General features: G+C 41.3%; 1 protein-coding gene across 2 annotated transcripts in view; it reads right to left on the bottom strand.

Annotated features, from left to right (window-relative positions):
- Positions 1 to 5,567: 5,567 nt before the first annotated feature.
- bbs9 (Bardet-Biedl syndrome 9) overlaps positions 5,568 to 24,868 on the bottom strand; it is a 193,212-nt gene continuing 173,911 nt past the window's right edge. For both annotated transcript variants that reach the window (XM_038710511.1, XM_038710510.1), the window contains one exon: positions 5,568 to 8,693. In XM_038710511.1, coding sequence (XP_038566439.1) covers positions 8,350 to 8,693 — 344 coding nt within the window. In that variant the 3' untranslated portion in view covers positions 5,568 to 8,349. The remainder of the gene's footprint in view (positions 8,694 to 24,868) is intronic.

A 24,868-nucleotide genomic window follows, 5' to 3' on the forward strand; every position in this document is an offset into this window, starting at 1 on the left:
AACCCCATCACTTCACACCTTTCTGACGTCGGATATGTCATTTTAGTAACATTCCAAAAAGTTACTGAGAAAGAAGCCAGGGTTTGAATTTCTCTCTCTAGCTCTCATTTTTTCCACAACTATTTCTGTGAGCTTTAATGTGAACTACACCCCCCTGACAGCCTGACGTGGTCAGACAACACCGCGTGTAAACCACTTTTCTAATTTGACTGGGCCCTTAGGCCCTATCCACACTACTGCGTTTTCGAATTAAAACCCTAAGACCCCGTTTTTTGTTTTGAAACTGTGCAAATAACACTTATCTGCCGTGTACTTTGTGACGACTCACAGCCGCTTTTAACTCCAGTGTCATATCAGTAACAATACCAGCTCGTTACTGGTCCATGCAAAAAAAAAAAAAAAATCTGGTGTGGTCCTCTGCCTGTAGTACTTTCCCCAAATCTTCTGTAACTATGGAATAGACCGCAGACATGTTTACATCGGCATGCGCTTGCCCAGTGTACCTGAACGGCCACTTGATGAGGATATGTGTATAGACGGAGATCAACTCTGATACGCAGCTAAAACACTGGTGCGGACGGAGATCGTTCGTTTTAAAACTCAAAAAATGGAGTAGTGTGGATGGGGCCTAAATCAGATGCTGTGTTATCTGGTTAAAGGGCGTCCTCCGCCCCTCTAGTGGTAGAAGTGTTTACAGTTACAGTTTGGAGTCCTAGTCTTTAATTAACCTTAACCATACTGTAGTTGCCATGTGCAGATAATGTCGAAAGGAAGAATTTTACACACAGTGTCTCAGATCATAATGCATTCCAATACTGACGTTCTTGGGTTGCACGTACTATACATACTATTGTAAATCTGTCTGTGTGGTGGATATTTTATTGTCTCTGACACCTGACCAGCCTGGATTAACAAAGGTGGTGGCAGCATTGTACTATAGGCCTAAAGAAAATATGACACAGTTAAGGGATTTTGTGGTGTCCTAGTGTTTCTTTTATGGGTAATTTATTAAATCTATTTATCTATTTAAATAAATGTATCTAAAGTTTAAATTTCAAAGTCCAAATTATAATTTGTATCATTCCTTATGAAACAGAAAGTTTTAATATGAATGGTAACAGAGGAGGAGAAAATATGGTCTAAAATATATTTATCTTCAGAATAGAGAAATATGTTGTATTGTCATTTAGGGAAACAAAAACATGATGTAGCTGTGTTACCAAGGAAATAAATATAATTTCTGGTAATTTTCCCCTGGGATCAAAACATAGGATCAGTGTTGTTCACACAAAAAAAGAAATCCGAGCCACTTAAGTTCCCCGTGGCGGAGGTGAAACATTGCTGACGCTTCAAATCTGCAGTGAGAGTAAAATGATGCGGCAATTATCTAATCCAGTTTGTTTACGCCTTAAACCCCCGAGAGACAGAAATAAGCTCCGAAATAAAACCCACAGTGAGACGGCTGCTCCTTAACGTCTGAATCCAAACTCCGCTTTTATTTCACTCTTCACTCAAACTGCTGCGACCCAGTTACACTTTGATTGTTGAAGAATTGTTGTTTGATGTTTTTAACAGTGGGGTGTGTGCAGCCATGTTTGGTGGTTCCTCACATCAGAGCTGGTTTACTGGACCGAGGCGAGAATGAGGGAAGAAGTTACTGAGGAGGAAAAAACAAAATCTGGAAAAGTGTTTAAAGTCAAAAATACAACACGCAAACCAGAGAGCAAAGGCGGAAGAAAGTGGCGCTCTGGAAGAAAGGCTGATGAAAGAAAGAAATGTAAGAGAGGAGAAAAAAGGGGTGGTGATGAGCTAGTTTTGTGAGAGAAAACAGAAATCTGAGGATGAAAGAGAAATGAGGTCCACTGGATGTGGATGCGTCCAGTTCAAATGTCCACTGGCAGACAGGCTCTCAGCAGCAGAGCATCTTAAGGCAGTCGGACACATTTCCTATAATGTTTATTGTTTGGCTTCCATTTTTTGTGTTTTACAAGGAAATCACACAAACAATCAGACATATCTAAAAAGTCCAAAGATTTAGCCAAAGGGACGAGAAGTTCAAGTATTGATTGAACACACATAGGTTTGTTTGTTGTGTCAACAAGCTGTGGGCCTTTCTGTCTCCCCCTCCATCTGTCTCCTTATTTTCTCCTTGTCCTCTCGTTTCACTCAGATTTGTCTGTGCTGGACCATCCTGGGACCAGATGTTTTGGATCAGGAGGTTCAGCCTCTCCTCTGTGTGAATGGTGTGCTTGAGTTTTGCTTCTTCTGTTTTTGTGTAGTCCTCTTTCCAGGTCTCCATGGTGGAGAGGACGTTATGTAACTCAGGTCCTACTGCATCTGTGTGGCGACACCTGGAAGCTACACTATGTCCTCCCGGATCCACATTCCTCAAATATGTTTAAAATCTATTTATAATTTTGTCATCGTGATTGTCCATACTGTGATTTTTGCCATTCTGGTCTATTCATGTCTGTCCGTCCTGGAAGGAGTTTTTCCTTATCTGGGGTTGAGGGTCTAAAGACAGAGGCTGCTGTAAGCTGTGCGCATTTAGAGCCCCTTGAGGTAAATTTGTGATTTGTAATATTGGACTAGATCAGTGGTTCTCAAACATTTTCTGCCATGCCGAAGCCAAAAAAACCCCAATTCCCTGCACTACGCCTCCCAGTTCGAGAATCACTGTGCTGGATAAATAAAATTGATTTGACTTGATTACATGTTTGATTAATGCTTGTCAATGTGATAAGAGATATTTTGTGGCTGTACTACTACTACTACTACTTGTTTTAATAACTGTGCAGCAGAAAAACTTTGTTTCTTAGCTGTAGCAAAAGGAAAACAAATGGTGTCCAGAAACGGTGGTTGAGCAACACAAAGTTTGTGTTTGACCGATCAGAGATGTGTATTATTCTAAACAAATATTCAAAACAAAATTCCAGCATCTGCAACTGCAATCTAGAAATACAGCCAAAGAAATTAAAGTCGGAACCAATTTGTTTCCCTGGTGGACAGAGGAGGTAAAGTTTGTGAGAGAAGGAAACGTTCAGTGAGTAGGGAAGGGCGGGGAAGGAAACAACAAAGAGAGGCTGATCGTTTTGTGAGGGTTGATAGATGGATGGAGAGATCGGAAGAGAATGATCAATAGAGTTATTTTGTACAGAATCAGGGAATGTAGATGTGATCTGAATTAGATTAGAAACCAACAGAGAAAATAGAAAAAAACTAAAAAGGACTGAGCGATGGAGAGAAAAAGCTAAGAGAACAATTTAAAGCTTTTAGGAGAGATGGGAAAGAGTACAAAGAGAAGGAAGTGACTAAAAAACATTTGAGAGAAAAGTAGATTTTTTGTAAGATGTGTCAAAGATGTGATTGATGTAAATTTCCAAAATATAGAGTTGAAGGGAAAGATAACAGAGAGGGAAAAATAGACCTGACAAATGCAGAGAAAAGGGCTGATGTGGGGGATGAAAAAATGTAATGGGGAGAGGGATAAAAACGAGTGAAAGTGAAATGTAAATATTTGAGTGATTGAGAAAGAGAAACAGAGATATTGAGAGGGCAGAGTATTTTTGCGGGGGAGTAACTCTATCTGCAGCGCTCCTATATGTACACACACTGAGAGCTGCTGCCAAATTAAACAGCAGCAGTTCTGCTTCAGCACCGTTACCCAATCTGCAGCGAACCTCGCCTCCAGAGCCCGAAGAAAGGAAAAGAAAAAAAAAAAAAACATCACTTCAAAAGCCGTCAGAGTGAGTCCTCTTCATCAACTTGACAAGTGTTAGGTTCGTTTCTACACTTTGTCTGCGACTCTCCGGGGAACACAAAGAAATGTAAGAACAGTGCTGTGTTCAGGAGACAAAAGGAAAGTTGGAAATTTAGACTTTCAACACATGCTGTGATGCCCTTCAAAACACTCAGTCATGTCCCGTTTCCCATCATCAACTCTGCAGAAAACCAGTAATTTATAACATTTGCTCCCTGAATCAGCACATATCCTCTATTGTAACTTGACGACTGCTTCTGTCTGTATAGCCCTTCAGTTATGTACTGGGCGTCAATGCTACACACAGCCTATGAGTGTTGGACATTACGTATGTTTACTTAAGTATGTTTAATGTAACCTGTATTCACCAGGTCTGCGATTTATGTATCTCTTTGTGTGTTTTTATTACCTCCTATGTATTTATTATGAATTCTTTATACCTCTTATGTGTATTTATCATGTATCTTACTACATACTCTGCAATTATTATTTGTTTTATTATGGACTGTTTTATAGCTCACTTTTTCCTTCTACCTTCTTTTATCTTTTTATTTTCTTTATCTGTGTTTTCGTTCCATAAATGTTAATGTTGTAAAGCACTTTGTCACTCTGGGAAAAATGCTATATAAATAAAGGGTGGCGATGGCGCAATGGATAAAACACATACCTTTGGTGTGAGAGACCCGGGTTCAATCCCCCACTGTGACACATCCACTATTGTGTCCCTGAGCAAGACACTTAACTCCTAGTTGCTCCAGAGGAGTGTGACCTCTGACATATATAGAAATTGTAAGTCACTTTGGAGAAAAGAGTCAGCTAAATGAATAAATATACTTCCTTCCTTTATAATTCTCCATGCTTACCTTGGATTAAAACAGTCAACTTTGGTCTTATTGTTGTAGTTTTGTCCATCATTTCCACTGGTCACGATAACAGAGGACTCACTAAGGTAATAGTTGACATCTGGAAACATAATGACACCAGAAGAAGGGACAGGTTGTAAACAACAACAGTTTATCCAGATTATTTCAACCACTTTATTTGGAGGAATACCTGACATGTTATTGCACAGGAAAAAGTAGAATAAGTCAAAGCTAAAACAGTAAGTTGGTCTGTAAACTGTGAGGGATGTTTACAGCAGACATATTAATTAAAAATAATAATAATTTCACAATTCGCCTTGTTTTGTTTACAACCTGTCTAATCTGACTGCTTGTGTTTCTTTTCTCTTCCGCAATATCACTGTGTTGTGTTGTGTGAGAATTACACTTCAGTGTCACATGACTTCATTTATCAAATTGGCTTAACATACATACATTATATTTAAAAGGTGAAGTTACACTTGTGTTCTATGTTAGCTAGCTAATATTGCAAGGTATTATTTGAATTTTACCCAATGAGTTGAGAATTTCAAGCTTCATGTCTAGACGAGGTATGCATTGCAAAGCAAATATAATTTTACAGGTTCACCCCAACATATCATGAAATTCGTCACAATTAAGATTTACTTACAGCTTCAGTGCCCGCGCAGAAGGAAGATGACTCAGCGCTGAACTCTGAGGGAAAGATTACCATTCAAATTTATATCAAGTAACTTTCAATCTGGAAAGAGTTTAAACCGGCAGATGTTGTTCTCTGCTAAAAATCTGCAGATTTGTCTGTTGCTGTTGAAGAGAATAATTTAGGTGAAAATGGGATTACACAACCCCATCATTCAGACCCAGACAAGCAAAGACAGACAAGGAAACGTATCTTTCCACCGTTGCAATAAACAAAATGGCAATAAATCACAAACTGAAGACTTTGATTACTTATAGTAGATTACTTTTATTACTAAATAAATCATAAATAAGGTTTATTTCATTCTCATACTCCTTGGTTGGGGATCTTCTTCAGGCTGCACGTTAGTAACAGTAATCAATTGTTTGGAAGTGCAGAACTTCTCCTTTTGGAATGAAATGTGGCTATAAAAGCAGGCTCAGAACAGGAGCCTGGCACATCTGAACAGCTACTACAACAATGCAAAATCGACTCTATATTACAAACATTCAAGGTATTCTGAAACATGTAGTACCTTGTGTCCAATGGGAACCTCTGTAACATCACCCACTTTTCTAACTATCCTCCTTGGCAAGGATGAGCTGACACTTGTCAAGTCAATCTGTTTTTATCTGTGTGAAAAGTCCAAATATTTAAAATTTAAAACCCCTAAAAAATACAGCCAACCTAAATCAGGTTTTTCATCAGTCAGACAACAACGAGAAGCCATGACCAGTGGTTAAATCAGCTAAAAGAACGTTTCCCACTGGAGAGGCCTGACAGAGGCAGACTTGTAACGCTGCTGGGATTGTCATTTGTTAAGCTGGCACAGCATCTATGGCTGAAGTCTGTAAGCTTCAAGTCTGGCAGAAATACAGCTCAAAGCTCCTAAATTATGTGTGGTGTGTTTGTGTGTGAGTGTTTGTGCGTGTTTGCTCAAAGCCTTACATTCCTACAATGAAAGAGAAAAACATTCTTTAAGCTTGTAATTCAATATCTCCAACATCAACAGGTTCCAGTCTGTAAAACTGTCAAACAAGGACCTATGTGACCAGAATTGGTCTTCATTTTGTTCAGTTTTAACAAACAGTGGTTACTTTATCCTGGAAGAAAAACTCCTCAAATGGCTTTTTGCATTGTTTTTTACATCATGAAATGGGTTTTGAAACAGATTCCCATCCCCAACTGTTTCATTTTAAAGCTTCTGATTAATTTTCAAGTTCAGTGATCAGGTTTTTCTGACATTCTAACTAAAACACATTTTAAACTGTTCAGCAAACCCTAAACTCTATGAAGATACTCTCAATTCTTTATCTTGTTTTAATCAATGTTCTTTATGCCATTTCAAACAATTTATGACTGATGTTTTCAGTGGTATCAAATCATGCAGACATTTTTGGTTTGATTCATGGACAGTATATAAATATGGACGTCATGACAGCTTCCCAAAAGTCGAGCAAAAACAACTCGATCACCCCCTGTTGGCTGGCTGCAGAATAGTTCTTAAACCCCGCCCCCCGCATGTTAGCAGATGGGACATGGGGCAAACTAATACAGTACACGTCAAATACATTTTTCCTAAAGATGGTTTCTGTCATTTTTGGTAATTTCTATCACACTGATGTATGTTTATGTTTCTGATTAGTTTGGTTTTAATTGGGTTTTTTTATGCTATAAAAAGGTGGTTTCATGTCATAATTGAGTAAATATCTGACTAAAAACCTGCCCAGACATTTTACCCAACTTTCTGTAGTTTTCAAATATGATACTCCTCTCAGAACGTTCACAAATCAAACAAGACAACCCATCTGCATAATTAGATATCACTAAAAGTAGGGAAAAAAATTTCTTTGTTGTATTTTAAGTGAACTGGTCGTTTAAATCATTTAGTACCTTGTGCATTTTATTCTGAAACCTACACCTACTGTCTGTTTATTTGCTGCTGAAAGAGTCTGTTCTTCCTCTGGTGCTAGTAATGGTCATCTTACAGTAACATATCAATCTGTATCTAGTGGAGCTGGTTAGCTAAGCTGCTGATGTTATAGACGACACACGTGCCGTGGAGTGGATTTAATATCCAGCCTCATCTTCATAATGTTCTTGAAGATGAGCAGAAAAGGCCTCGGGTGTTAAACCGGCCCTGCAGGCTCTTCTCCCCTGATTACCACCCTGCTTTTTCCAGAAAACGCCCTGTTGGTTTTCAGCGTACAAAAACAGTCTCAGGTCCGACCCCACAGCACCAAGTATGTGTCCATCAGCAGCCGCGTGTCCTTGAGTGTCCCAGATTTGAAAAACAAAACTGACTGGAAGAGGTCAGAGGGGGTGGAGGCTGTAGGATGTGGCCTTGATTTACCCGGAAGCAACTGGGCTGTTCGACACGGCAGGCGATTTATTCTTAGCGACGAGGCGGGGGAAGCTCTGGTGAGGCCCGGTGCCACGCGAGGGGGCGAGAGGGCGGGTCCGACGTCACATCCAGGAGTGAGCGTGGGCGCGCGGGGGGCGGTTTGGGGCCTGACTGGGATTAGGGAGGCTCAGGGCTGTGGGTTCAACTGCTTCTGAGGCTAGACGAAGACAAGGAGGAGGAGGAAGTAGAGAGTCAGCGAAATGTCTAAAGAGCGAGGAGGAGGATTTTGCCTTCTTCCTCGCTCTCCGTGGGCTCAGACCTCACCACAGCTGCCCAGCGCACACACACCAAAACTACTGGATGTGGCGTGGTTCAGCAGCAGCAGCCCAGAGACACAGAGCATGTGTGTGAGGATCGGTTATTACTAGACAATGTAAATATGCATCTGGGAGGAAACTGCTTTGCTACTGAGATATATGGCCTTGAATGAGTATATTTACATGTAAATATATAATGTAAACTGCATATGTCAGTGTGTATGTGTGTGGTGTCGAATTGTGCTCCTTATATATGTTTACATGGACATACATATATGTATATTTATATGAGCGATCTGTGTATGTGTATAATGTTTTGACATGTATCTTGTGTTTTGTTTGTGTATGTGTTTGTATGCATATCATGTCAGATTATTGCATTGCTCCTGTCAGCCTTCTCCAGCTTCTGGCTCCTTCTTCTTCTCTTTCACTTTTACAGATGACTTCCTGGACACTTTCTTGTCCCCTGACTCCTTGCTGGCCTCCTTCCCCTCCTTCTCCTTCTTCTCCTTTGATGACTCCTTCTTCTCCTTGGAGGAGGATGATTCCTTCTTGGACTCCTTCTTTGTCTCCTGTTTAGCCTCTTTGCTTGTCTCCTTTTTTGACTCCTTCTTCTCCTTGGATGGCTCCTTCTTCTCCTTTTTAGCCTCCTTGAGAGGCTCCTCTGCACCTCCCGCTTCTTCTTTCAAACTGGCCTCTGATATCACCTCCTTCTTCTCTTTGGAATCTTTATCTGAATGAGAAAAGTGAAAAAAAGAGATCATTAATGCAAACATCTCTACTCCCTCCTATAGATTAAACCTCCTGCAGGTTTCCATACTCCACAATAAAAAATAAAGTGTGTTAAAATGGAGCAAAAGTCACAATTAAGTTGTTTTCATTTACATGTTTTTATGTTTCTGGTGTCAGACAACTGAACGAGTATAAAATAGTCATTTGGTCAAATCAGATCAAATTAAAATGTATAATAAGAAAGTCCCATGACAAATTATACATAAGTACAGGTTAATAATAATCTTATACGTGATTGGCTATGTTGGCACTCAAAATTAGGGCTCACAGAGCACAGAGAACCGTGTCTGAGCAGATACTCATCATAAAAAAAAGCTCAGTTTTATCTGTCTACACTGAAGCACAAGGCCGGGCTTTTCCCATCCATCCTCTTTATACATAGCATGTAAGAGGCATCTTTGTCCACTTGTTTTCTAATAGGTAGTAAGCCTTTTTTATGCTGCTAATGAAACCCAAGCATCTCGCATTTTTGCACGAATGTTATGAACGCCTTGAGTTTAAAAACTCAGAGTAGAACTCCGCCCAATGTCATTTACTGTATGTTTTTTTCCCCATTGTCTAATCAGATGAATTGGGAGGCAGACCTTCTGTGGAGGTGACAACAAAGTTTATAGTTGCTTAGAAATAACAGTCATGGAAGAAAAACCAGTGGTGGCTGTTGCTGGAGACCTGGAGCTCTATGATTTTACCAACAGTAGCTACCATGATAAGAACAAAAAACAGCCAGCCTGGAAGCTGTACATGCAATTTCAGGAAAGTTGTTTTAATTTATTTAAACTATTCTAATAGTTAACTGGTTGCCTCCAGTTCAAGGTTTGTGTTAAGCTAATGTTAGCTTACTTTAAACTTTGTCAAACTGTCCCCGACTCATCCTAAAGTAAACCTTGAACAGACCGTCATGCTGGCGAAGCTCCTGGACCAGCTGTGGTAACTTCTCTTGATTTCTCTTCTTTCTGAACGCTCCCATTTACCCACACAGATCTCTACTTTCCTGTGTCCAGCTACTATTTGGGAGCAGCCTCTCAGCCACAAGTAAAGGCGGAGCAAGTGCCCTCCACCTGTGTATATATGTATGTATATTTATCCATTTTTATAAGGTACAGATCTGTTTGTTTGCCTCACAGCAAACTCACACTTAACAACCTAACAACAATAAAAAGTACTGCAATGCTTTTTCCTTTAATTGTGGGCTTGGTTGCACAATTATAGAACTGACATTACACAACTAATGTCTAATTGCAAATAACCAGGTCAAAAACACGCAGAAGACGAAAATATTGGTCGTTCTACTATTTTAAGTACTTATGAGCCAGAGTACGTCTGCATTAAGACAGCTATTTAAAAACTTTTTCACTTCAGTTTGGATCTCCATCAACACTTAACTGGTGTTTATCTCACAGCTTTACCAAAACGATCTCTGGAGTGAAAAAATCATAAAAAACAGGTTTGGTTTTTACATTTATTCATGTAGCGGGCGCTTTTATCCAAAGCGACTTACAATTGCTATACATGTCAGAGGTCGCACGCCTCTGGAGCAACTAGGGGTTAAGTGTCTTGCTCAGGGACACAATGGTGGATGGGTCACAGTGGGGAATTGAACCCGGGTCTCTCACACCAAAGGCGTGTGTTTTATCCATCGCTCCATTAGCAGTTTCAGCTCGTACAGGAAAAACGACAAATTTTCTTTGTGATCAATCACTTTAAATGTCAATATAGCTGAAGGACAGCTGTTGTCATTAACCAGTCATTATGTTTGATTTGATCAGCACTCACTGAGTGAGTGAGTGAGTGAGTGAGTGAGTGAGTGAGCGAGCTATAATCAAATTACTATTTAACAGTCGTTCTGTTGTCTGACATTGTCTGGTTTCGCGTGGATGTAGTCTCCGTCTCCCAAAGACAGGCTGCACTGACAGGGGTTGTGTTAATGAGCCACATGTTATCTTTACAAAGTTCAACTTCAGATGGGTCGTCACATTGTAAGTCACTTTATCCTGAGTGAGAATGAGGATTAACTGATGTTTGAACTGTCTGTGTTGTTCTTGAACACACTGATGCAAACACACTGCAGCTCTCAGAAGTCTTTAGCATCAAGACAAATTGAGTGACAACAGCACCTGTTGCATGACAAAAGACCCCCACTTAAGGAAAGTACACCCTCACCCAGTCACACACACACACACACACACACACACACACACACAGACACTGCAGCCCCACCTCCTCCAGATTGGACGGCTCTCTGATAAGATGATAACGGGACCGTTGTCTGCCAACAATGAGACGCACTTCTTATCTCCATGAGAAAGGAGAGGGTTTAGAGACTAGAGACTACAGCCTGGTATCTCACTATGTGTGTGTGTGGGGAGTCCATAGTTTAAGAAGAGCCTCTAAAAGTGCATGTGTGTATGTGTGCGGATGTATTTGTCCTTGCATGTACGTGGAGACCACAGGCTGCTATGTGTGTTTGTTCACAGACTCCAGAGAGGAGCTCTAATCAGACGGCTCATCGTCTAGGGCTTAGAGAGAGAGACTCGGGTCAAGTGTGTGTTGCGTGTGTGCGTGTGGCAGGCAGACGGGTGCCATAACTTAGAGTGTCCTACTCACTGGAAAGGGCTTCATTTTTAGAACAAAGTTTAGACATGTACCTCCAGATCAGGGGATGTTTAGAATTTGAAGAGACCAGTGAAAATAATTTTGCATTTAAGATGAATCCATAAAACTGCTTTCAGTCAGGGTCTGTACACGTGGGATAAACAAACAAACGCATTTCAAAAGAAAATTACTTGTTTTTAGTGTGAATATTTTGCGAGTCTGCAGGTTTAAACAATGTTCAAAGCTGGCACTTCAGCATTGTCTAATTTCCTTTGTTTGTAAACCTGCTTACACAAGATGGAAAGTGAAAACAAACATGGACAATAATTATACATCAACTGATATGTGTAAGTTAAATTTAAGGTGTGCAGCTGTTTTAGGTTTCACAGCTTAATAGACGGTAACTAAGGAAGTGTTTTTCCTGCCCACAGGGCTACCCACCCAACCAGGGGCAAATAACTCCAAATACCACATTACTTTATAACTGCAAGATTAAATACTGACAGGAGTCATAAGGCACAAACAAACATAAACATACTCACTTTGTCTCCAGGACACAAAAGCAGAAGCAGCACGAGAACAAGTGACAACAAATCCATTTGCAAGCGCACACACACACACAAACACAGGCGACCACAAATTGTGTAAAAATTGCAAATTTACACACTGACATGCAAATGCTCTCTCAGTGCCCTCAGACCTTTTACAGTCAGACATGAAAGAAACACTGGGTGAGGGAGTGTCTGTATCTAAGTAGTGTATGCCACAAAGCAAGTGTGTGTCTGTGTATAAAACTGAGGATAAGTACTTGTCTGTGTCTTCATGCTTTTGGGTGTGTATGTGTGGTCAAGAGACTGTGGCAATATGTGTGAATTACTGCTCTTATGTGTGTGTTAGTGACAATTTCATCAGATAGTGTGTGTGTGTGTGTGTTTGCATGTGTGTATACATGTCTTATGTGTGCACGTGTGTGAATTTGCGTGTGTTAAATTGACAGATTTTGTTTGATTAGAATTATTTTAAAACTCTGCACAGCAGAAGTAACAATCATAGAGGGTATAAACTGAATAAAGCTTGATGCAATGAAAAACTAACAGCACAATAAAGAGGTTAAGTGTTCATGCTCTCTTTAAATTAAAGATTTTGAAACTTATCGGAAAATTTCAGATTCAGATTTGTTAACTTTATTCTAAACTTTTGGATTGATTAATTTATATTTTAGCTTGAGCCAGTCCCTTCAGTGATCAATGACTGAGTTCTTTATGTATGTTACACAGTCAAATCATAATTGTCAAAACTGGCCTACAGTCAACTGATTGTCGTTTCTTTAGGGTTACAATTTTGGATTTATTCACGCTCTTTAAAAAGATTTATTAAAAGTGTCTTTCTTTTCACATTTCTATTTACAGCATTAAACGATGAAATGTATATTGTAATAGGCTGTATGTTAACTCATTGGGAGAAAATTGGTAGTTCTATGTAAAATCAGACATTGAATTCCCCCATATCGCCAAAATGGTATGAGCCTCATTTCATAATGCCGTTGCGTTGATTCGACTGTGAGATTGGCAGTCAGATCAGCCTCAAATCTTTGACTATTCAGGGTCAGCCCTAGTATGTATTAAATCTAGATTGATATATGGAGGTTGATATTGACATTTTATTGAATTTCTGCTTGAGCCTGTCATGCAGTTATTGTCTAATCTGAAAGATATCTAGATCATTTGACTGATGTTATGTATTGTTTAATTCATCAGTAATACACAGGTCTAGGCAAAGTGATTAAATATAATCATATATTGGGGGGGGGATTTGATGTTCAAAGTTCATCAGTGACCTTGGAAACAGTTGACAATCCATATATTGGCCCAGCTGATTCAAAATGCACAATAATTAGTAATTCATAATAAAAATTGTAGTTTAGTGGTGCTGAATGGACAGCTCCTGGAAAGTTGACTTTACATGCATCTTCTAATTTGCTGCAGTATTCTTTGCCATTGTTATTGGGGTGGTTTTATTGTCACAGTACTTTATCTACTCAATGTTGATTAAAGAAGAGCTAATGCTCCTTTTGGTGCTCTCAGTGTCTCTTTTGAACATTCCCATTCTATGTTGTGGTTGAATGGCCTTCATTGTTATTGGAGCATTTTTTGACGTGCGCTTTGATTTCCCAGTGTCAGCGCTTTTGTAGTATTCTACGTTGCTTTTACTGTCACAGAGTGGTAGGCCTCACTAAGATGTTGATGAAAAGGAAGTCATGGTGAATGTGAGGTCTGATGGGAACGATAAGGGACGTTCTCATGTACGATCTGCGTAGCATAACACTGCTATAAAAACAGACTTACCAGATTTGTGAAAACTTTCCCTGCACTTGTATGTCAAGAACACTTTCCAGCTCCTAGGGAAGCTACCGTCCACTACTCTCAGTAGGAAATAAGAGAGTGTGTGAGAGCCGGGTCCTCGGGGGAGCGGTAGCAAGGGGTTGATAAACATTGACGTTGTAAAACAAGATGGCAGTTTCCCTCCTGTATGGAAATCCAGAGGGGTCAGGTCACATCTTGTCAGTCTGCTACTTCAACAAACTAACAAAGTCGAAGTCTGTAGACTATACAGAGCAGAGGCTGGTGCTCCACGTCGCTCTGAGCAGCCGGGAACGAAGTGACGTTAAACCCTTTTCACATGGGACTAGAGCTACCTGGAAACGTCTGGTGGTTTTCGTCAGGATTACCACAGTCCGCAGCCATTTTAATCCCATGTGAATCTGCTACAGCCATGCCTGGATGGGATCAGTTTGACAGGAAAACGTGGGCAATGTAGTTCCTTACGTTTCACATCATTGACTTCAGTAAATGATCCTTAAGGGAATAAATCTATTATAATATTGTTCCCCCAAATTACTGAGGAGGTGTTTCATTTTCAGGAACACGCTTTTTAGAGCGGGAAAAAAAAGGCAAATCACCCCGCTCATGCAGAGGCTGCCGGGCCTAATGACATGATTACCCTTGTGTGGTTAGTTAGTTGGTTCTGTGTGACAGAGGTATGTGGTTGCACGTCTCCTCCAGCCTTGTTCTGGGTTTCCAAATTCATTTTAGAACATTTTAATTTGAACAGAGATGGTTTATTAGTCCATTGTGGAATCTTTACCTCAACTGTGTGCTTATTTTGTCATGGAATCAGTTTGTGTGTGTATATATATTACACAGGTTTGGGTTTGCGGTTGCCAGTTCAAATCCTCTGGTAAACTGCGGATGGGAAAAGTGAATGTGTGACGCTCCGAGAACACCCAGCTGCTGCGGGGAAGCTTCTCGGCTCCCCCGGCAGAAGACTGTGGTTGTACTGGGCAGCTCTCAGTCTGAATGTGAGGCTGGAAAAAAACACAAAGCTTTGACTTTTTCTGGAAGATTGATTTTTTTTCATTGGCTGAAGTTACTGTGTTGCTTTTCTCCTCACCTAACCTTACATTTATATACAACTAAATTGCAAAAGGAAATACGTTTTGAAGGAAACAATACCAACCGAATTAAATGTCCAGTGTGTAAAAATTAGGAGGTAACTATGTTTTCAGTGGTGTGTAAAGACCTTACAAAATGAACAGTTATGTTTTTATTACCTTAGAATGAGCCATTTCTATCTACATACACCACCTCTTATATGGAAGTCACCATGTAGCGCCCAAACGGACAAACTGTCCTAAAGAGCCACTACATTGAATACGTCCGAAGAAGAAGAAGAAAAAGAAGAAGAAAAACAAGTAACGTTAGTAGTAGTAGTCATCTGGTTTATTAGAAGTAAGAAGAGAAGAAAAATTTGAACATATGGAGGACCACACGTATTATTTAGCACAAGAGCCAACAGAGTGCGTCGGCCACCGGAGCCTCTCCTACGCTCTTGCAAAGGGAGGGGTGAACGGTGAGGGAGCAGCTGGTTGCAATCCACAACCGTCACCACTAGATGCCACTAAAATCTACACACTGAACCTTTAAGATTTCTACTAATGTAATAAGGAATTGTTACTTAATGTATCTGTGAAGTTGCAAAAATGCTGCCAATGAACCTATCAGCAAAATATTCATTAACATATTTCATTTGATCTCCACCTAAATATTCAATATTGCAAGAAAACTTTTACTTGTAGTGACCATTATTAAACTTAGGCACCCACAGCACTTTTTAGGAAAAGACCATGGCATGGTTTAATACAGAAAGTCTGCAGTGACATGAATCTCAAAACAAAATGGGGTTATCAACATTTAACCAAAACCACAATCCTTTCCAAACATTAACCAAAGCACTTTTGCTGCACAAACTCAAAATCCGAACCCTGGCCTCTGAAGTCAAAGTCCTCAGCTGTGTGGACGCCCACAATCCACCCCGACCGTGTCCTTGTCACTCCAGTGCAGTAAAGGTGATCCACGCGTGACACTATTCTGGTGAGAATATAGTCCAAATTGCAAGCTAATTGTTAAATAACTGCCTGTTTTTTCCTTCTGAGAGATAGTCCCATTTGGAAAATAAGATGTCCCCCTGACATGTTTCTAAATTATCTTAGGACCAAAATCATCCTGCAGCACTCCCTGCTCTTCATCTTTCACTGGAGTTTAGAGGGCAACACTTGTTTGCTCCTTGTGGAAGAAAACAAAAACCACAGCAACAAAAGTCAGTGTGTCGATTAGATAAGGACAGCGACGCTATCTGCGCTGCGTTCAAAGCCCACACGTTCTGCCTGGATTCACATTTTAGCGGTGGATCACGGCGCTGCATTCATCTGCAGGCAGCCGTAGTCAAAATAGAGGCGGCCGCACAAATCGCCCGCATCCTGACCAATCAGCGTGTAGGAGACTGCGGCTGAAACCTGCGGATTTACAGAATCCACTCTGCAGTGTGTGTGTGTAACAGAGAAAGAGAATCTGCCAAGGACCGACTGATTGGATCTGTGGTGTAGTGCGTGTCTTTGAGTGTGTATTTGTGAGTTTGTATGCCTGCTAAGATCACATGTGCCTGTGTGTTCTTGAGTGTGTGTGTGTGTGTGTTCATGTGGTCCAGACGAGGCGGTCGGACAGGACACAACAGTGAAGTATTATGTGAAGTCTAAAAACAAAGTTGTGTGGTCGACAGCGTGGGAAATGACAGTGTGTGTGACAGAGAGACGGACACACACACAAACACAAACACACACAACAGATGTCAGACAGAAAAAGCTCAAAAGTTGATTTTTAAAATATCATCCATAACAAAGAGACGGAAATTCATTACTCAACTAACTTACTCAAAAAATTGCACATTATACACTCATACATTAACTGACTTATAAAGAAACACACACTTAATACACACAAAGATTGTTGAACTTTGATTCACAAATTTGCACTGTTAAAATAGCAAATATGCTATCTTGTGAGTTCTGACCCTCAAGAGGACAGAGAGCTGCAGAGTGGAGCAAGTAAAACGGAGGTAGCTATAGTAGCTTTTAGCTGTGTGTCACCATCCACTTTTATTTAACCTCCTCTGTGGGAGAACAGACTGCTCCACAGAAGAGACAGACAGTTATGAGACAGTTTGCCACGGAGCCCGGCCGGGCATAGCTCGAAGAAGCAACGTGGCACCCCGTCTCCATCCTTTGGACCCACCATCCATCGGATGTCACATGGGTGGCAGTGAAGGTCCTCGACAGACCAGACCCGGGCGGCAGAGGCTGGCTCTGGGGACGTGGAACGTCACTTCTCTGTGGGGGAAGGAGCCGGAACTTGTGCGGGAGATGGAGCACTACCAGTTAGATCTGGTGGGGCTGACCTCCATGCACAGTCTCGGTTCTGGAACCATACTCCTTGATAGGGGATGGACATTATTCTTCTTTGGAGTTGCTCAAGGTGTGAAGTCCCAGGCGGGTGTGGCGGGTGTGGCTTTTCTGTGGAGGTTGGGGACATTGAACACGAGTGGGCAATGTTCAAAGCCTCTATTGCTGAAGCGGAAGGCTGTGGTCTCAAGGTCTTAGGTGCCTCGAAGGGCTGCAACCCTCGAACACCGTGGTGGACACCGGTGGTCAGAGAAGCCGTCCGACTGAAGAAGGAGGCCTTCCGGGATTTGTTGTCTCGGAGGACTCCGGAGGCGGTTGCAAGGACCCGACAGGCCCGAAGGGCTGCAGCCTCTGCTGTGGCAGATGCAAAGCAGCGGGTGTGGGAGAAGTTTGGAGAAGACATGGAGAAGGACTTTCGGTCGGCACCAAAGTGTTTCTGGAGAACTGTCCGCCATCTCAGGAGGGGGAAGCGGGGAACCATCCAAGCTGTGTACAGTAAGGATGGGACCCTGTTGACCTCAACTGGGGAGGTAACTGGGCGGTGGAAAGAACACTTTGAGGAAATCCGAAATCCGACTGACACGCCCTCTATAGTAGAGGCAGAGCTGGAGGATGATGGGGGTTTCTCGTCAATTTCCCTGGAGGAGGGGGGTGAGGGGGGCCCTTCTCAGGGCTATCCAATCCCTGTACATCCTAAGATAGAGCTGTGTCAGAGTACTCGGCAGTAAGTCGGACTCTCCCGATATCAAGGCGTAGTCGTGGCGAGGAGGGGCTGCGGTTCGGTGGGCTTGGGATCTCGTCACTTTTTTTTTTTGCGGATGATGTGGTCCTGATAGCATCATCAGTCCGTGACCTTCAGCTCTCACTGGATCGGTTTGCAGCAGAGTGCAAAGCGGTTGGGATGAGGATTAGCACCACTAAATCTGTGGCCATGGTTCTCGGCAGGAAACCGGTGGAGGGCCAACTCCAGGTAGGGAATGAGTCCTTACCCCAAGTGAAGGAGTTTAAGTATCTCGGGGTCTTGTTCACGAGTGAGGGGAGACTGCAGCAGGAGATTGGCCGGAGAATCGGACCAGGGGGGCGGTATTGCACTCGCTTTACCGCACCGTTGTGACGAAAAGAGAGCTGAGCCATAAAGCAAAGCTCTCGATCTACCAGTCAGTTTTTGTTCCTACCCACACCTATGGTCATGAAGCCTGGGTCATGACCGAAAGAACGAGATCGCGGGTACAAGCGGCCGAAATGGGTTTCCTCGGGCGGGTGACTGGTGTCTCCCTTAGAGATAGGGTGAGAAGCTCGGCCATCCGCGAGGAGCTCAGAGTAGAGCCGCTGCTCCTGAAAGGAGCCAGTTGAGGTGGTTTGGGCATCTGGTAAGGATGCCTCCTGGACGCCTCCCTAGGGAGTTGTTCCAGGCACGTCCGGCTGGGAGGATCAATCAATCACTGATTTACCCCTGATCACAGCCTGACGGTCGCTGAGCTTAAAATCATGTAATGTTAACTAGGCTTAACACGCTAAATAGCCCTGAGAGTACAGTCACAAAAGAACAAAATATTTTGCTGAGATGCGAGGATCCATTTCTGGTGTGACCAGACTTTTACTCTCTTCTGGGGAGAACACTATGACTTTCTCCACACACACGTGACATAAATCGCTGACATGAACAAGTTCAAAACCTTTGCTAAATGGCATTCTAGGAAATGTAGAAAACATTGTAGAAAAGAATGCAGAGACGATGAAGGAAAAAGTAGGTTCAACAAAATAAATCACAAAACACAAAAAATTTATAATATGTAATGATGATTTGATCAAGAGTGTGTGTGTGTGTTTGTGTGTGTGTGTGTGAGTGAGAGAGAGCGAGAGAGAGAGAGAGAGAGAGAGAGAGCAAGAGAGAGCGAGAGAGAGCGAGAGAGGCAGTATTTAATACTATTCTTGGTGTGGAATGTGCTTTTGAAGCACAACAGGCCCGTCCATCGCTGTGTGTGTGTTTGCAGACCACTGACAGCCTAGCTAAGATTGAGCCTTTTGCTACACCACCCATGGAGCACTGCACACACACACTCACACAAATGGTCTTTGAGGGAAAAACATATTTATGTGCAATGGGCACACAGGCACGTACACTCACTCACACACACAGTAGTTATTACTGCAGTCTTCGTCTCACAGTGATGATGGGGAATATCCTCGCCAACTATGGAAACGTTTCCCATACAAAGAGAAGAGAGAAGTTGGGTTTGGAGATAATTTATATGCGCTACGAACATGCTTATAAAATCAGGAACCTTTCATATACTTTATAGAATGTAATTCGGTGTAGTTTCGGCGCTGGCACCACAAGATTGTAGACTGTAGATTGATGATTGCTCTTTTTGCAGAGATAAAGAATTGGATAAAGTGACTATGGTGGGTGGACCTTGCACCCTCTTGGTGGTGTCCGGGGGCATGTATTGTTAAATGTATTAATCATGTACACTGTGAGAGCAAAATTAAGACACTAGATCTGTGAAGTACTTTACACTCTTGCAAACACTTTTGTGCTCTCGTAAACAATCTGATCATAAACACATTTTATAGATATAAATGGTGATGACACAGCAAAAAAATCAATAAACTTATTGAATGTTTTACCAGCGGCCCAAAATAGAAGAATAAACTAACCTTACATTTTAGAGGTTTTTTTATACTTTTAATGGACACATGTATCATGTTTTATCCTTCCTGTGATGATAATACAGTTATTGTGTATAAATTGTGTTAAACACCTGACGTTGTCAGATGTGTTCCCTCGCGCTAAATTTTAAAAAGTTTGACGTAGTTGTGGTGCTTTTATTAAGTAAAATTAAGATTTCATAGCCTCTCTTCAGGTCAGACTCTCATACTGCAACACTTGTCTTTGTAAAGTGAGAAAATGATGAAATAAAGTCGCTAATCCTGCCTGTCAGCTTGCTCTGGTCAGTTTCAGTGCATTTAGCTAGCTTGACAGTGTTCTCACAATGGAGTGATAGTGCATGCACTTCAAGCTGTTCAAACCCTTTGACATTACTGTACTGACCACTAACGATGTTGTGTCATGAAAAGTGGTTGTCGAATCAGATGTGTGAGCGTGCAAACTACAACGTTAGAGGTCTTCAATGTTATTATGAGCAGTGTAAAAATATTTTAGGTTCATTTTGAAACTATGGCGGAACAAATTTGACTGTGGTGGGCTGCCATAGTCTTGGTAATTAATGGGGCACACTGGGATATGAGATGTGTTAGCTTTGGAGATTAACAAATTTCATTAATATGGAGCCGGAGTCTAAACAAAATCTAGTATCTAAACTGAAACTGACGGAGAGAACTAGAACACGCAAAATAGAACAGAGATGCATGCAGATACAGTATGATTTAAATTAGAAAAACAGAGAGTGACAGATGGTAATTCATGCATTTAAAATAAGACAATAAAAGAGAGAAAAGCGAAGAGAGACAAAGATATAAAAAGAGAGAGAGAGACCACTGCTCTATTTCTCTCTCTCTGGGTGTGGTATAGTGGGTGGGTTAATTCCCGCGGTCGGCCAAGATATTTTCTCTCTGCTCAGCTACGCCCTGCTACAAACCAACGCACACACACACACACACACACACACACGCATAATGTACAGAAAAATATACAGTGGCCGGTCCGAAGAACCAACATTTTGGCCTGGTACAAAAGTGTTCCCGGTCTGGTGGTGACATAAAATCTCTCCGTCACACACACACACACACACACACACACACACACACACACACATACACACGCGCGCCTCTGTCAACTTCCTCAGCGCTCTCTGCCTAAATACAGCCAGCCACATCAGAGAGGACGTTTACAACACTGGGTGAGTTACACACACACTCTCACAAACACACACCAGTCTGACAAAGATTATTCTGCCTGGTTTTACAGAAATCCCTCTGCATCACACTCCCTCCAAATATGCCCAGTATGCTTTTGTTAAAAATATAATGTGTGTGTGTGTGTGTGTGTGAAGACGGCTGGATTTTCAGTCTGGTTGAGCCACAAATGGTCTGCCAGCATCACTCTTTCACACACACTCACACAAACACACACGTTCATACTGAGGGAGGATGAAACACGATCTCTCTTGATGCCCAGAAAAACTACGATGTGGTCGGAGAGTTTGTCCGTGCCGCAACCAGGAGCTCACAGGTTTGAGTTTTTAAATAGCTGACGTGTCCAGTGCACACGCCGCTTGCTCTGTCATCTGACTGAATGAATGTTTATGCAGTATCCACAAAGAAGCACCTGCGCTTGTTCACTCTATTGTCACGTTTAACCATTGCATTCCTTCTATCAAGTTAAACATTAAAAAGGTGTAAAACAGAACATTTATAAACATGATTAAATCAGCTGTGCTGTGGAGATACGAGTGACCTCTGTCTTACACCCTCTGTATTTGGTAGTACTCTTGTTTCTCTAAGTTAAGATTATATTTCCCAAAAGCCCCACTGCCCTCTGTCCCAGAATCCCTTTGCTAAAGAGAATAAACATGCTGCTTAGAGATTTCTTCCATCAAACAATCTCCCCTGACATTTTCTGCCATCACCAGACAGTTCGGCTTCATTTGCTCTGAAACAACAGCCCCGTCTTCCCTATGCCAGCGATTGATAGTGTTACTAATACTAATATTAAAATGAACATGCAGCATCTTGCACAGTCAGACAACTGCTGACATTGAGGATTGTGTATATTGTAATACCTGAGATTACTGCTAGTGAACAGACTCTTGTAGTCAGCAGGTTAGAATTAACATTTTTTATTAGTGATGGGGGTTTAAATATATTAAAAATATAAACCTCTGGCAGGGGCAGCCAGGACTGTTACTTGTGTTACTTGCTGGGCTGAACCAACAGCAAATCTTTTTATAAAAGGACTGTGGTTCCAGAGATTTGAGAGTTAAATGATTTTGCATACACAAAGTTGGCAGGTTACAGTCGGGGAAATGTTATATTGCAATATTGATATCATATTTTTAATAACAGCAGTTGATGGAGATTAAAATACTGACAAATCAATGTACTCTGCTACTGTGCAACATAAATATAAATATAAATATATAAATATAAATTGCCACATACAACCAGAGATATCAAAGTGAAAGATACCTCAAAATAAAAGGTATAGTACAATCCTATGGTGGCTGTTGGCTTCTCGCACCTCGTTTCTAACAGAGTGAAAGCTGATGTTAATCTCTCAGTCGGTTGATTTGCTGTCATAACCCTGAAATCACTACTTTCTTTATATCGGTCCATCCAAAACCATCAGACCAACTCTATTTAATGTTGAACCCTTCTATTTGTTAAATCTAACCTCACTGATGTTGAAATTACAGCTTATACCTACTTATACCCTCATTTTAACTCTCTCCTGGATGACAGAATCAGTGAAACATGTGAAATGTAATTGAAAAGTGCAGAACCAGCAGGGCTTTGACCTCGGCTGTCCGTGAAACCAATTATAAAAATATTTGCAGATATTTTAAGACCTTTTCATATTTCAGGGCGCTGGGTGTTTTCCTTGTCGCTCACACGGAGCGGAGGGAGGAAGGGGCAACACCCAGGCTGGCAAGCCACAGACAGAGCACCCTGCTGGGGGAAACCCTGTGCACACACACACACACACACACACACATATACACACACTCTCTCCAACCTCCAAACCAAGAAGCAGGACCCCTGAGAAGCTGAGGGACACCACAGTGTATGTACACGTATAACATGTACACAAAACCACTTAAGTACCTACAAATTACACATTACCAAGACTCTCTCACACACATATACACACAGTCAGGTGTTTAATAAAATACAGTTGCAGACAGGTATTACAAACCCACACACACGCACACACCAGTGTAGTTAATGTAGGTGAACTGTGAGATTGTAAACAGGTTTCAGTCCAACACGCTGCCAACAAGTTGAACTTGTGTGGTCATATTTTCAACGTTGGAAGTGTGAGGGAATTTTCCTTAAGTTAAATGGGGGTAAAAGGTCAGGTATGGGTCATATACATGTAACGTTTAGGTCACTCACAGTCCTAGAAGCAGAATGACCTCTGCCTCTCTTGCAGTGATTCGGTTATCTTTGCCTGTGTATGCATGACATCACCTTTTTCGGTTTGGTACGACACTGTGTTCCTAATGCTTAAAGGGTAACTTTGGCATTTTTAAACCTATTTTTTAATGTTTGTGTGCCAATGTGAGTAACCGGGACAACAGTTTTGCCAAAGTAGGGCACAATTGTCGGCAAAGATTACGCTGCAGCCATGCCTTGCTGCCACCAACTGCTTTGCATTTTTAGGTCGTGTGTGTCGTGAAACTAGAAAGCTCAAAAAGTGTTGTTCAAGCAGAAAATTTTCTACATTAGAGAAAAGTTTATGGTCTTTCTTCATTCTCTCAGTCCTTCGCTTCCCCCCTCTTTGCCTCGTATCCTACCTCTTCTTTTCTATCCATTGTTTCTTACCTTTAATTTCCTTCCTTCCTTCCTTCCTTCTCCGCCCTCTCACTTTTCCTTCAACCACCATTTCTTTCTCTATTAATCTCTTTCTTTTCTTCCCCCTTTTATCTCACTCTCCCCATTCAAAGTTCCCTCTCTTCCCATCCCTCTCACATTTCTTTTTCTGATATTTTCTCTCTGAAACACCTGCTCAGCTTCCTTTTAGGACCTTTAAAAACCCCGGCTCTGTGTTTGGATGAGTTCGCTGTACTGTGGTCAGTCATCATTCTTCGTCCTCCTCCTCACCACCTCGGGAAAGATACAGTACACCTCACCACATCTCAGATGGAAAAGAAAAAAAGCGAGCAGTAGAAGAGGAAACCATGTTGGAATATTTCTGACCCCCTTTGGTAAAAACAGAAGGGACTTTATACTTGGCAGGGGGAGCCCATACATCCCCCACTACTCCACCACCATCTATGTAAAAACAACAACTTTCTTTTACCTTTAATTTAGTTAATCCTCTGGTATTCCTGCCTTATACACATACAGTAGTGACAAAGGCATACTATCGAACTGCCATGACCACAATTTTGATTATTGACCACTTGTTTAAGTACTTTCTCAAGCAAAAATTCCAAAAATTTGCTGGTTTCTCAAATGTGAAGATATTCTACTTCCTTTGTATTAAATCACTGAAATAATTAGGTTGTTGGTTGAACAAAACAAACATTTTAAGACGTCACCTTGGGCTCTGGGAAATTGAATACTTTTTTAAAAAATGTATTAATTGATGATCAAAATAATAGTAAATTGCACACTTAATCTTATTACTGTTAAGAGTGGTAATAGTTTAGATATAAATTGAAATTATATACCTACTGTGCACTGACTATAAAGACTCACTAGGTTACACAAGAGATTATAGTTTATTAAAAATCTAGCGACTGAACACTCGTTCTTTCCTGGAAACTTAGAAATTATTAGAAAAATATTATGAAAAATGGTCATGTAAAATAAACTAAATGTTTAATCCAATGTTTAGACCTTTCAGTACAAGTGTTGAAAAGTAAATTTAGTGCTGGAAACTGCAAACAAGCTGTCTCAAAATATGACATATTATAGAACTGTGTTTCCCCATTCTATCGCGTTATAATTTTATATATTTCCACTAGGTTTTTACTTCTAAATACCCTAATAAAGCATAATAAATGTTCTCTGCAAATGACAGACTGACAGTGTAACCACAT

The sequence above is a fragment of the Micropterus salmoides genome, unplaced genomic scaffold, assembly GCF_014851395.1.
Source record: "Micropterus salmoides isolate LMB-PRFRI ecotype aquatic unplaced genomic scaffold, ASM1485139v1 Ms_hic_scaffold_11, whole genome shotgun sequence".
Classification (NCBI taxonomy): Eukaryota; Metazoa; Chordata; class Actinopteri; order Centrarchiformes; family Centrarchidae; genus Micropterus; species Micropterus salmoides.